This window comes from Balaenoptera acutorostrata, chromosome 13, assembly GCF_949987535.1.
Source record: "Balaenoptera acutorostrata chromosome 13, mBalAcu1.1, whole genome shotgun sequence".
NCBI lineage: Eukaryota > Metazoa > Chordata > Mammalia > Artiodactyla > Balaenopteridae > Balaenoptera > Balaenoptera acutorostrata.
The window spans coordinates 28,397,805-28,410,503 of record NC_080076.1 but is presented as its reverse complement, the minus strand read 5'-3'; the positions used below and the strand labels follow the sequence as shown (position 1 = coordinate 28,410,503).

At 40.4% G+C, this 12,699-nt stretch overlaps 1 protein-coding gene across 1 annotated transcript; it reads right to left on the bottom strand.

The window, feature by feature from the left end:
- Positions 1 to 1,204: 1,204 nt before the first annotated feature.
- On the bottom strand, positions 1,205 to 10,217 carry ATP5F1A (ATP synthase F1 subunit alpha). The gene is made up of 12 exons (XM_007197187.3): positions 10,063 to 10,217; positions 8,479 to 8,557; positions 7,030 to 7,199; positions 5,033 to 5,206; positions 4,779 to 4,945; positions 4,428 to 4,576; positions 3,957 to 4,108; positions 3,624 to 3,848; positions 3,007 to 3,114; positions 2,748 to 2,892; positions 1,553 to 1,703; positions 1,205 to 1,413 (listed from the first exon to the last, which is right to left on the bottom strand). The coding sequence occupies exons 1-12, from the start codon at positions 10,120 to 10,122 to the stop codon at positions 1,332 to 1,334; spliced, it is 1,662 nt and encodes a 553-aa protein (XP_007197249.1). The 5' UTR covers positions 10,123 to 10,217; the 3' UTR covers positions 1,205 to 1,331.
- Between the last annotated feature and the right edge of the window lie 2,482 nt (positions 10,218 to 12,699).

The window sequence follows — 12,699 nt, the reverse complement described above, 5'->3', positions numbered from 1 at the left end:
AAAAGACACAGGCATGGGTGAAATTTAAATACAACACACATATGATAGTTTAAGTGGGGAAGAACCATTTAATAAATGGAGCTGAAAAAACGGGATATACAGATGGAAAAGGAAAAAAAAAAATAAGATGTCTGACCTCTACACAAAAATACAACTCCAAATGGATGATGATGGTCAATCTTTTATGTCAGCTCGGCTGGGCTATGGTATCCAGGTTTTGGTCAAACACCAGTTTAGACATTGCCGTGAAGGTTTTCTTTTTTGGCCACGTGCCACCCAGCACATGGGATCTCAGTTCCCCAACCAGGGATCGAACCTGCTCCTCCTGCATTGGAAGCACAGAATCTTAACCACTGGACCGCCAGGGAAGTCCCATGTGAAGGTATTTTTTTAGATGATTAACACTTAAAAAGCAGTAGACTTTGAGTAAAGCAGATTACTCTCCACGTGGGTGGGTCTCATCCAGTAGAAAAACCTGAGGTCCACCATGGAAGAAGGAATTCTACCTCCAGATGCAACTGTTCCCTGGGTCTCCAACCTGCCCATCTACCCTTTCAAACTTGCCAACCCCATTATCTCCCTATACAGCTATGTTTATGTTTTATTTCTCTGGAGAACTCTAATACTGAATTAGGCTCAGATGACAAAGCAAATCTTTAGAACTCTTAGTAGAAAATATAGTTATCTTTCTGACTGTAAAAATTTCCTAAATAAGACCAAAAATACTAACCATGAAAACTTGATCACTTCTTAATTAAGAACTGCAGCTTATAAAAGGTACGTTAAAGCACAAAATGAGAAAATATTGATATGTTCACAATTTTATTCTGATACCTCCTTTCTCAATTTTTGTCCTAATCTTTCATTCTTCACTTAGCATTTTTTTTATTTCCTTGACAATTTTAGTTGCCCTATTCTTTTCCTGCCTACAGTACCTCTTTATGCAAATTACAGTCTTCTGGGAAGAGAAGTCAATCAGACTTTTCAACATTATCAAATATGAACTTTGCCACATATATCCAATTAGTGAATTTCTCTTTAATCAATCACAAAGCACTCTAGAATCTTACAAAGAACTCAGTCTCGAATATTATGTAGGCCTGCTAACTTTAATAATAATCAAGTAAAAAAAGCTAAGAAACATGTTTACCAATTCCTCAAAGTAATCTCAGTTCTTTATAAAGAATCTATAGAAAGCCACCAAGCAATATGGAACCTTTATTTTAATGTGATTACTGTACATCTGCAGTATTGGAATAATCCTTTTATAAATGGAACAAGAAGAAACAATGACAAAACCAAACTGGTATTTGACGTGAATCCATAGGAGTTTAAGCTTCAAACCCAGCCAAGAAGTTTGTTACAACCTCTTTCATCTTTGCATCTGACTCTTCTGAGATCTTTCCTTCAACCCTATTTTGAAAACAAAAGCCGATCAGTTCTGACCTGGATAAAAATTCAATGACTAGCTTAATTACAGAATTCAAAAGAATTTTAACAAGACTTTACATTTTAAAGCTTACAAAAAAGAAGACATCAGTTGTGTTCATACCTGATTTTGCCCAACAGGGTTTGATGTTGGCTGATAACATGAGACAAGAAAGCATTCTCAAACTTTGTGATCTTGCTGGGCTCCAGCTTATCAAGATACCCCCTGACACCAGCGTAGATAACAGCCACTTGCTCTTCAATAGCCATGGGAGCTGAAAAGAAATAAGTGAGTTGCTCAACAAATAAATGCCATGTTTCCAAAGTCAGAGACACTTACTTTTTCCACAAATTTTTTTTTTTTTAAAGGAACTCCTTTATTTATTTATTTATGGCTGTGTTGGGTCTTCGTTTCTGTGCGAGGGCTTTCTCTAGTTGCGGCAAGCGGGGGCCACTCTTCATTGCGGTGCGCGGGCCTCTCACTATCGCGGCCTCTCTTGTTGCGGAGCACAGGCTCCAGACACGCAGGCTCGTTAGGTGTGGCTCATGGGCCCAGTTGCTCCGCGGCATGTGGGATGTTCCCAGACCAGGGCTCGAACCCGTGTCCCCTGCATTGGCAGGCAGATTCTCAACCACTGAGCCACTAGGGAAGCCCTTTTTCCAGAAATTATTAACCTGTCTCTACAGATCGCCTACTTTCACAAGTGGAAACTCCACATCAGTACTCCTTCCCACCCCCTGAATCAGTTTTTTCCTCATAATGGTTTAAGCCTTGAAGTGTAACCTTTGAGCATATTCCATGAGCACTGTATATCATCCAGCAGCATTTATATTGTTTTGGGTATAAATAACTTGCTGAAATTTTATAGCAAGGTAGTACACACTAACATTCTTTTTTTTTTTTTTAATTTTATTTTTGGCCGCACCCATGCAGCTTGCAGGACCTTAGTTCCCTGACCAGGGATCGAACCCAGGCCCTTGGCAGAGTCCTAACCACTGGACTGCCAGGGAATTCCCGACACTAACATTCTTTTAAATCTGCCATATTCCACAATCATATAGCCAAGAGGGCGACGGTGGGGAGGAATGGAATCTACTATGTCTTAACTCCCGAAAGAAGAGTATTAGTATACCTTTCCTCACATTTACATTCAAATGATAAGGACTGTACTTTAATTAAGTAACACAGGTATCAATCACATTCAAAAGACAACATCTTTGATCAGAGATTAACAGCACGTATTCTTATAAAGAGCTATGTGATATTCCCAGGTCCTAACACACAGTAGGAACTTGACCAAATGGAAAGTACAACTCACAATACTGTCCTTGCTTCAGCAACTCAGTCAAACGCACACCACGACTCAAGAGTTGTTGAGTGGCAGCATCGAGGTCAGAACCAAATTGGGCAAAAGCAGCAACCTCACGATACTGAGCCAATTCCAGTTTCATGGTACCTGCCACCTGAAATACAGAAATGGTTAATTCACACAATACAAAAATACTTACCTCAATGACACAGACCACCATACAAATACACTTTGATTTTTAACCTAATGACAAAGTGATGCAAATTACCTGTTTCATGGCCCTGGTTTGGGCAGCAGATCCAACACGGGATACAGACAAACCAACGTTAATGGCAGGACGGATACCTTTGTAGAACAATTCTGTTTCCAAGAAAATCTACAATGTAAGGAAAATACTCACGCTTATTAGCAGGCCTAAAGAAATCAACTATTTTCAAAATTAAGTCACTGTAGCAAAAGCTGAAGCCAGGAAGAATGCTAAATGTCTTCTTATGGTAAAGAGCTCCTCAAATCTTTCACAACCCAATCAACCTGCATATTCTATTGCTGAGGTTAGGAAATGTGAGTGAGATGAGAAAAGAACAGGTATCGTATTTATATTGAAACCTATACAGGTGAAGTGGTGTGATCTCTCCAGGATTTGCTTCAAAATTATACAGGGAAGAAAATAGTGGGTAAAAAGAAAGCAAGAATGAAGTACACTATACCACAAATTGATAAATGGGTGGGATATGTGGGGTTTCATTACACTATCCTCTTTACGTTTGAGATTTTCCATAATGAAAAATAAAAAGCATTTAACAAATTAGTTCAAAACTACTAATCTCAACCAATGCCTTGAAATCATCCGAAGCTTTCACACTTATTTAATCATAAAAACAATACCTGTCCGTCAGTGATGGAAATGACATTCGTTGGAATGTAAGCAGACACATCACCAGCTTGTGTTTCTATGACTGGTAAAGCAGTCAAGGAGCCACCACCAAAAGCATCGTTCATTTTGGCTGCTCTCTCTAGCAGACGGGAGTGTAGGTAGAACACATCACCAGGATAGGCCTCACGACCAGGGGGTCGGCGGAGCAGCAGAGACATCTGACGATAAGCAACAGCCTATGGTATAGAAAAGGGTTGTGAAGTTCACCTATTTGACAGAAGCTACATTTGTCAACTACCATTGTGGCACCAACATACAGAGTCTAAAAATACATTTCATTTGACCTGTTTGGATAAGTCGTCATAAATGATCAAAGCATGTTTGCCATTATCCCTAAAGTATTCTCCCATAGAACATCCAGAATAAGGAGCCAGGTACTGAAGTGGGGCAGCATCCGAAGCAGTAGCTGAAACCACAATGGTGTACTTCATGGCATCTGAGAAGAAAATAAATTTTAAGTTTTACATGGTTATCAATATCGTGATTTTAGATGAGACTAGAATAAAAACTAAGTGCTTTACTACTGTGATTTACTATTAAAATTATCCAAATAGCTTCTACTTTAAAGAAACTGACAGAACCTTAAAAGTTAGCTGCTGTTTTATACTAATTTTTTACTTATTACTTTTGTATTGATTTATATTAGAAACTTCAGCTCATTAGGAAGTAATTAAAATCAGCCTACATTAAGCATAAGCTATCCTAAGATTAGCAGCATCCCAGATAATAGCAATGAGACTACAGTTCCTTAATACCTGCATCTGTAAGTCTCTTCACCAACTGGGCAACAGTGGATCTCTTTTGACCAATAGCAACGTAGATACAGTACAGCTTCTTCTTTTCATCAGTTCCATCATTGAATCGTTTCTGGTTAATGATTGTGTCAATAGCAATTGACGTTTTGCTTTAAAAAGAGAAAATAAACATATATCTTACTAAATACTTCAAAGGATCCCCCAACTTAAATTTCACTCCTCTTCCTCTTCCTCCTATCACATTCTACTCTCTCCAGGATATCCAAAGTATTTACCATCCCAAGCCTAAAAGTAATCTTTCCACAGAGCAAATTTTAGTTAGAACTTTTCAACAAGCTAACGAGTCTTTACCCAGTCTGTCGGTCACCAATAATCAGCTCACGCTGACCACGACCAATCGGCACCAAGCTGTCCACAGCCTTAATGCCAGTCTGCATTGGTTCCCGCACAGAGATTCGAGGAATGATCCCAGGGGCTTTCAGACCAACTCGCCTTCGGGTCTTGGAACCAATTGGACCCTGTTAAACGATAAAAAGAAACCCCAGAACAATCAGTTTGGCTCTTTGTTAGAAGTTACAACCACATCTAATAAATGTTAGACCTACCTTTCCATCAATGGCATTACCAAGGGCATCTACTACACGACCCAACAGCTCCTCGCCGACTGGAACATCCACAATAGCCCCAGTTCTCTTCACAATATCTCCTTCCTTAATTAGTTTATCATTTCCAAACACGACAACACCAACATTGTCAGGTTCCAAGTTCAGAGACATACCCTATACAAAAGACACAATTGAATACCCATGAAGCTTGAGTGGCACTTCTTCCCATATACCTACACTACATACAAAAATAGAGGGAAAAAGTAATATTGACTTTTCAGATCTGGTTTACTCGTGAGTATTTTTCCAACGAACAATCTGCCTTAGTTAAGACTTCTAAAACAGCAACATGTTCCCTTGAATAATCATAGGTTAGAATTATAAGCCTAAGAAGCATCTATCTTATCACATCCTCTAAGAACTAAAAGAAGCAAAGAAATTGAACAGTTTAAGCTTTTCTACTGCATTTCCTTTGACTATGGTTTTTGAACTGGGTGACCAGTATGAAATAAAGCAATCAAGGTTAACTGGGAATTTTAAGACACGCTTGATTCACATCTGTGAGAACTCCATGAACAATTTTAAAAAACTATCTAGTCAGAACCTGTACCCATCAGGTTAGTAAAAAGTTAAATTAAAAGCTACCTAATCAAGAACAAATCTATATAATATGACAGTGCTGGGTCATCTCTCATCATTACAATCATATTTCAAAATGCTAAGATTTTAGGTCCCTAAATCATAACCAAAGCAAAAAGGCTAGTCCAGGAACTGACTCTGGTCAATAAACGAAGCTCTGGAGAATTACTTACAGTAAATACAGAGAAATATCATGGAATATCATCGCAGGTACAAAATCTTTAGTCTGAATTCTGATGTTCAACAGAGTAGTCACTAACCACAGGTGGCTATTTAAAATTTAAATTAATAATTGCCCTGTTGGGACTTCCCTGGTGGCACAGTGGTTAGGAATCCGCCTGCCAGTGTGGGGGACACGGGTTTGAGCCCTGGTCTGGGAAGATCCCACATGCCGTGGAGCAACTAAGCCTGTGTGCCACAACTACTGAGCCCACACACCACAACTACTGAAGCCCACACAGCTAGAGCCTGTGCTCTGCAACAAGAGAAGCCACTGCAACACAATGAAGAGTAGCCCCTGCTCGCCACAACTAGAGAAAGCCCATGTACAGCAACGAAGACCCAACACAGCCAAAAAAAAAAAAAAAAGCTAAAAGGAAATTCAGTTCATCTATTTCAGCCTAACCTCTCAAAGATATATACACTATAGATGAGAAATTAAACTTTTAACCAAGGTCTGAGAGCTACTGATAAAACTTTCAGCTCCATAATTAGTCTTCCACACCAACAGGCTCTTTTTCCACACTGGACACTAGCAAGAAGACCAAGATCTTTCCCCCTGTGTGATTAGTGGGTAATTCTACTGCCCCTGGTCCACCTGGATATCATGCTCTGCTTTCATCAGAGAACCCATGACTCCTGCAACTTTTATTTCTCACCCTACTGCCCAACTAAGCTCAATCTAATAGAAAAAAGTAGACTTGTATCATTAGAGAGCTTCTGATAGCTACATCACTAGCTCACTTCTCAACAACAGATCTACTCTTACTAGAAATACAAAGTCAGTGGCTTTCAACGTTCCACCGGAAATGAACTTAAAGTTATCAAATGCTTTCGTATAGGATGACCTTAACAGCTACAAACAGACTTGAACTTCTCAAAATCTGGGTGAAGATTTACTCAGTTTTATATTTCAATGCTAATGGTTACAACTTATGCGTAAATCAGTCCCTAGGGTAAAAAGTTTGATTAACAAAAAATTTATTTTTTTCGCAATCTATAATAATGACAAACACAAACAGTGAAGCAGATTCGGATTCAAAGTTAAAAAAAAAAATCTGACACAATCTCTGAATTACTAAATGAATAACTGAGGAGACACCAATGCTAAAACATCAAAATCTCATTTTATAATTTACCTTTAAACCTGAAGAAAACTCTACCATTTCTTCTGCTTGAACATTTCTCAGCCCATGTACACGGGCAATACCATCACCAATACTTAAAACACGCCCAGTCTCTTCAAGGTCAACAGAGGTATCAGCTCCAAGAATACGCTCTTCAAGAATAGAGGACACCTCAGCAGTGCCTATTAAGAGAGGACAATTCCATTACAAAAACAGCCTGGTCCAAAGACCTTTTCAAAACTCATTTCCCCAACAATATATAAACTAGAGTTGTGATCATAATAATCAAACTGCATTCTAAAACATAATGTCCAACATTCTATTCAAAAAAGCTTGATACCTACCACTATGAAAATGAATCCAAGTGACTGAGAGAAAACTTCACGAGACAAATGTAAACCAGATAAGGAGCTAATCAAGTTAAGCAATACCCTTAAAATAAACATTTCCTATCTTGTAATTCTTTGGTTTAATCTCTAGGAAATCTATTTATGTTAAAACTTGAATTTAACTCAAATGTAAACTCTATAAAAAGCATATTTTAAAAATGCAGTGTATTTTAAAAAGCAACTGTTTGGGAATTCTCTGGCGATCCAGTGGTTAGGACTCTGTGCTTTCACTGCTGAAGGCGCAGGCTCAATCCCTGGTCTTGGAACTAAGTTCCCGCAAGCCTCGCAGCCAAAAAAAAGGCAACTGTTTAACAAAGTGTAAGTACAGGTATCCCCCTCCTTTCGAAAGTTCCATTTATGCCATTTCACTTTTACAAAAAAGGGTAATCGCTTCTTCACACTTTAGCCATTTCAGCTAAGGAAAGGTTTCATTAGAATGTTCCACCTTCAAATAGTGGGGAAAACTTGTAACTTTTCCTTTAAAAGGATGCAGGTACTATTCTTCATCTCAGCATGTGGGAGATACCTAAGTTTATTTCAAAAGCCCTAATGCACATCTCAAAAGAAATTTCCCAACCTACAGCATCTTCCTAAGCTTACCTCCTCACTTCTCTATTGCATTTACAATGTGCAAATTCAGACTGCCAGGTATAGGTTACCAACTATTGTCTTTGAAAAACATAGAGGTAAAAATTACCTGCTTTTTTTCAGTGTTTTTTTAGGAGAGGAAAAGATTCATAGATCAGAAAGGGTGCCCACCACCTGATATATACTTTGTTTCCACCAAAGGGGCATTTATTATGAGAAAAAAAAGAACCTGTACTAACATCAAAAGAGAAATACGTAATTATAGTTCATTTCACTAGAACAAGAGAACCTACTGACAGGGCTAAATGGCTCATTATGGGTTAAGAATCTGAGATTCCATAGTAACTAAAATTGAGAGAAAAAACTAACTAATGGAAAAAACCCAAAACATCCACAGTAGGTATGTAACCTACGTAATGTAACTTCATTTTTCATTTAATAACAAGGTAGTAAGTGTGGTGTAGACACAGAATTAACAACTTACCAGTCTTCTGAAGACGAGAGTTAGAGGCATGGAGGTTCCTTACAGCAATGAAGGATGATCCCAAAGCATTTTTGGAGACCTAGTGCAAGGATTGTTTTTAAAAAAATCTAATTTTAAAAAAAGCCTTTATAAAACTAGCAAGCTTAAACAAACGCAGGCTTGGCTTGATCAAATTATCAGCGTAAATATTAACCACCTGAGAAAGCACTTTTGATCTATGTGAAAATTTATTATGCAGCTCCTGGTACACTATAAATACGCTAAAAACAGCATAGCATATTTTAAAAAGCAACAGCTAACAAAGTATCTTTCTTTTTAAAGGCATCAGATAATATTGACTAGATATATTTCAATTGAGTTGTGGAAATTCTCAATTTGATAAACTGCTTCCTAAAAGGGGCAAATCTCAATAGATTTTCTATTTTAACCTTAAAAAAAAAAAAGCCTGTAAATGTTAGAGTTTGATTAGAAACTAAGAGATATGGCACATGCACTTTTTAAAACAACTGCCTTCAACAAAGCCTGCAGTAATCTGGACCCCTCCTCCTTCAAGTTGTAACACTGTGGTTGGTCAATGTCAATTCTGAAGACACTCCCTTCTATAGGACCTGGATGAAGATCATTAAAAATGCTTTTTTTTTTCCTAACAGAAATCCAAAACGTTACCAGAGGTTGTTAGGGTAGTAAAATGGCCAATATATTTATTTCACCTCCCAAATTGAGATTACTCTTAAGATGAAAGAACAAGTAAATGTAAAAGTGTTTACACAGGACCTAAAGGTTATGTCCTTAACTCCAAGTGATATTAGTAATGAAGGGCACTGACCTCCACAGGTTTTTTCCAACCTATGTTCTATTTTATTTTACTTGATTTCTCAAACACTAACGATTCCTCAAGGACGAAATCTTAAAACACGTCAAAGCACCACAAACAAAAATCTGCCAGACTGGGACAATTTAGAAGCCAGTTCCTCTGCTGTCAAGGTATCGGCCACAGTGAAATGCATATTTGCACCTGTACGGTGTTTTCATGATCGTTTCACTATTCAGCACTAAGAGACCGCCTATTGAAGCATTCAGAAAACCACCTTCATTTACTGATTTCCTCTGAACCGACCTCGGGGAAGAGGTGGAAGGCCGGGGCCTGCTGACCTTCAATACAATGTCAGGCTCCCCTAGCTCGCTTCAACCAGGCCTGACAACAGTGCTCTGACCTTCAGAGAGGAAGTCCCGGAGAAGCAGCGGGACCGAACCTCGTTGTTTCGCAGCAGGCCTCGGAAAACTAGCGCCCCAGTCCTGACCTTCATTCAAGGCCTCTCTCAGACAAAGACTGGAATCCTCCGGAGGCGCCATCTCTGGATAACACGAAGGTCACTGCCTCCCCTGCAGCACTCTGCACCCTCCCGCACCGGGCGACCAAAGGGCCCCTCCGCTGCCAGCCCAGGACAGCCCGAGTGGCCAGCGGAGCAAGATGGCGCCGCCCGCCACAGCCCCTCACCCTCCGCGCAGAAAGAGCGGCCGAGCCCGTGCATCACCACCTACTGCCGCCGAGCCCCCTCCCTGCCGCCGGCACTCCTCGCTCACCAGCCCGGCCCGCCGAGGGAGGGCGCGGGCCACGGCCGCAGCGACGCGCACAGATAGCATCTTCGCGGCTCGACCTCAGGTGCTTCCTCTGCAGCCGCAGCCTCTGGACTGACTGGGACAAAATGGCCGAGCTGCGAGGAAGGTCAAGGAGCCAGCACACGTGACCCGGAAGTACCGCCCCTCCCCCGGACGCGAATCTGCCGGTAATTACTTTTTTTAAGTACAGTTTTTAGATTTGAACCTCCAAATGACTAATTAGACCTTTGCCAGCTTCGGTCCAGGCATTGGTTACCCATTTACTTTGATCTTTCGCGTCGACCTTATGGTTGCCCTGGGCGACCACATGGGTAGCGGAACCGGCCAAGAAGCAGTTACCAGACCGCATCCCGGCAGAGAAATGATGCTGGCGTCACCCCGTCCTGGGGCGCGGCTAGCTTGACCGTCAGGGGGGTTGATTGTGGCGGGTCCGAAGCTACAGCTATTAAACCTTGGTGATGTAGGTGCAGTAAACAGTTATTTCAACTGGGCGGTTTGGCAGCGGAGAGTTTCCTGCTGGGCGAATTAACGCGGATTAATCCGCAGATCGCTGGCTACACCCCAGACCCTGTGAGTCAAAAATCTGGGGCAATCTGAATCTTTGAAAAGCATCCACACCATTCTAGATGATCTGATAAGTGCTCAAATTGGAGAATCGCAGTTCTTTTAGATTCGATCTAAAATAATCCTGTTTGCAAATTAAAGCAAATTGTTTAAAAAGTATAACGAGCATGGGGACTTCCCTGGTGGCGCAGTGGTTAAGAATCTGCCTGTCAATGCAGGACACATGGATTCCAGCCCTGGTCTGGGAAGATCCCACATGCCACGGAGCAACTAAGCCCCTGCACCGTAACTACCGAGCCTGCGCTCTAGAGCCCACGAGCCACAACTACTGAACCGGCGTGCTGCAAATACTGAAGCCCACGTGCCTAGAGCCCGTGCTCCACAACAAGAGAAACTACTACAATGAGAAACCCGCGCACGGCAATAAAGAGTAGCCCCCACTCACCTCAACCAAAGAAAGCCCGCCTGCAGCAACGATGATACAACGCAGCCAAAAATAAATAAATAAATTAATTAATTAATATAAATAAATGAAAGGAAATAGGTTTTTTTAAAAAAAGTATAACAAGCACAAATTCAAATAGAGTGGTTGCCAATCCTGAGAAGAATGGTCCAGAATCAAGTCTCATTCGAGATTGGGCTATGGCTCAATTTTTCCTGTACAAGCAACTAGTTTCATGACAGTAGGGATTTTATTTTTTCATTTGAAGTAAAATGGAAATGATGAAAATAACTTTCTATACCAACCCAATGAAATCAGGGCGGGACTTTTGTTCCTCCTACCGATTTTTTGGTGATATTGAGATTTTTGTGATATGTAGAGAATTTGGCGGGGGTGGGGGGATGTTGGGTGTTTTGTGATAGTAGAGACTATTAACGTTGCCTTCACTTGAGGCTGTACTGAGAAGGATCTTTCAGCTTCATCCACCAAGTCCTAGTTTACACAAAACCTTAATTTGGGTGGGGCATATGAATATGGGTTATAACAGTCATCTCCTAAAACAGCTTGCAAATATTATATGGCCAGCAATCCCTTTCTCTAATATTCTACTTTCTTTTCAAGATGAGCCATGTGTACATATGACAGTTCTCCTGGAAATTAGGTGTAGGAACAGGTAAAATTTTGGTTTGTAAAAACAAAGTTCAGGAATATTTTGTAAAACTTGTAGTGATGAAAGTGGACAAAGGGAAAAAAGATAACTTTTCCCCCACTTATCTGGAATTTAGTTAATGAGCAGATACGTATTTAACCAAAACAAACAAAAAAAGAATAAGAAAGCCATACAGTATGGTGCTGGCTAGTTAGTTAAATTTCGTTTAAAAGTTTAATCATTTAAAATAGGCATATGACTTAGGAAAAAGATATTTGGTGCTAAGTGATCCACAATTTGATGTTAAACCACATATCACAGAAAGTTGAGTACATGGTTTACCTTTCCTAATGTAACAATATACTACAGGAGGTTGTGGACAGCAGCGTGGTATAACCTGAGGAGGCTGAAACACCCAATAGGAGTCAGAACACTGTGGTCAGATTCCAGCTCTACCACCTCATCTTGGTCAAGTCATATACTCTGAGTGTGTGGTTTTCATGTGAAAATAGGTAAAATAATGCGTGTCCATCTATTTTACAGGATTCCTGTGAGAATGAAACAAAAATAGGAAAACAGAGAAAACTATACATTCCCGTAGAAATATAAAGAACCTCTCATGGCGTTAACTACAGAGTGATGGAAGGAGAGAACTTTAGGAAACGCAAGAAATGAATGCAAAAATGCCTGAGTGGCAGTGCCAGTGCCAGCAGTTGTATACCGTAAACCGTTTTAAAAGTCTCCAGCACATTTAGAAAGAAAATAAAGCCTGGTTCTAGGCAGCTTTAGTTCTCGTCCTGGAGGTGATACCATGGAGAGCGCAGAGAGCTGCGAGGTGGTAACGGAGGAGAACCTTGCCGTGCTGAAGCCTTGGACCAGCCTAGTCCAAGCTCTCAGCGCCTGGAGTCCCAGGAAAAACTACAACTCCCAGAAATCCCGGGCACCA

What these genes read in the sequence shown, in the direction of transcription:
- ATP5F1A (XM_007197187.3), bottom strand. Translation starts at nt 10,122, where the DNA reads ATGCTATCTGTGCGCGTCGCTGCGGCCGTGGCCCGCGCCCTCCCTCGG. An exon ending in CTCTCGTCTTCAGAAGACTG is followed by an intron (nt 7,200 to 8,478) that starts GTAAGTTGTTAA and finishes CTCTCTTAATAG; the next exon opens with GCACTGCTGAGGTGTCCTCT. An exon ending in TTTCCATCACTGACGGACAG is followed by an intron (nt 3,115 to 3,623) that starts GTATTGTTTTTA and finishes CTTACATTGTAG; the next exon opens with ATTTTCTTGGAAACAGAATT.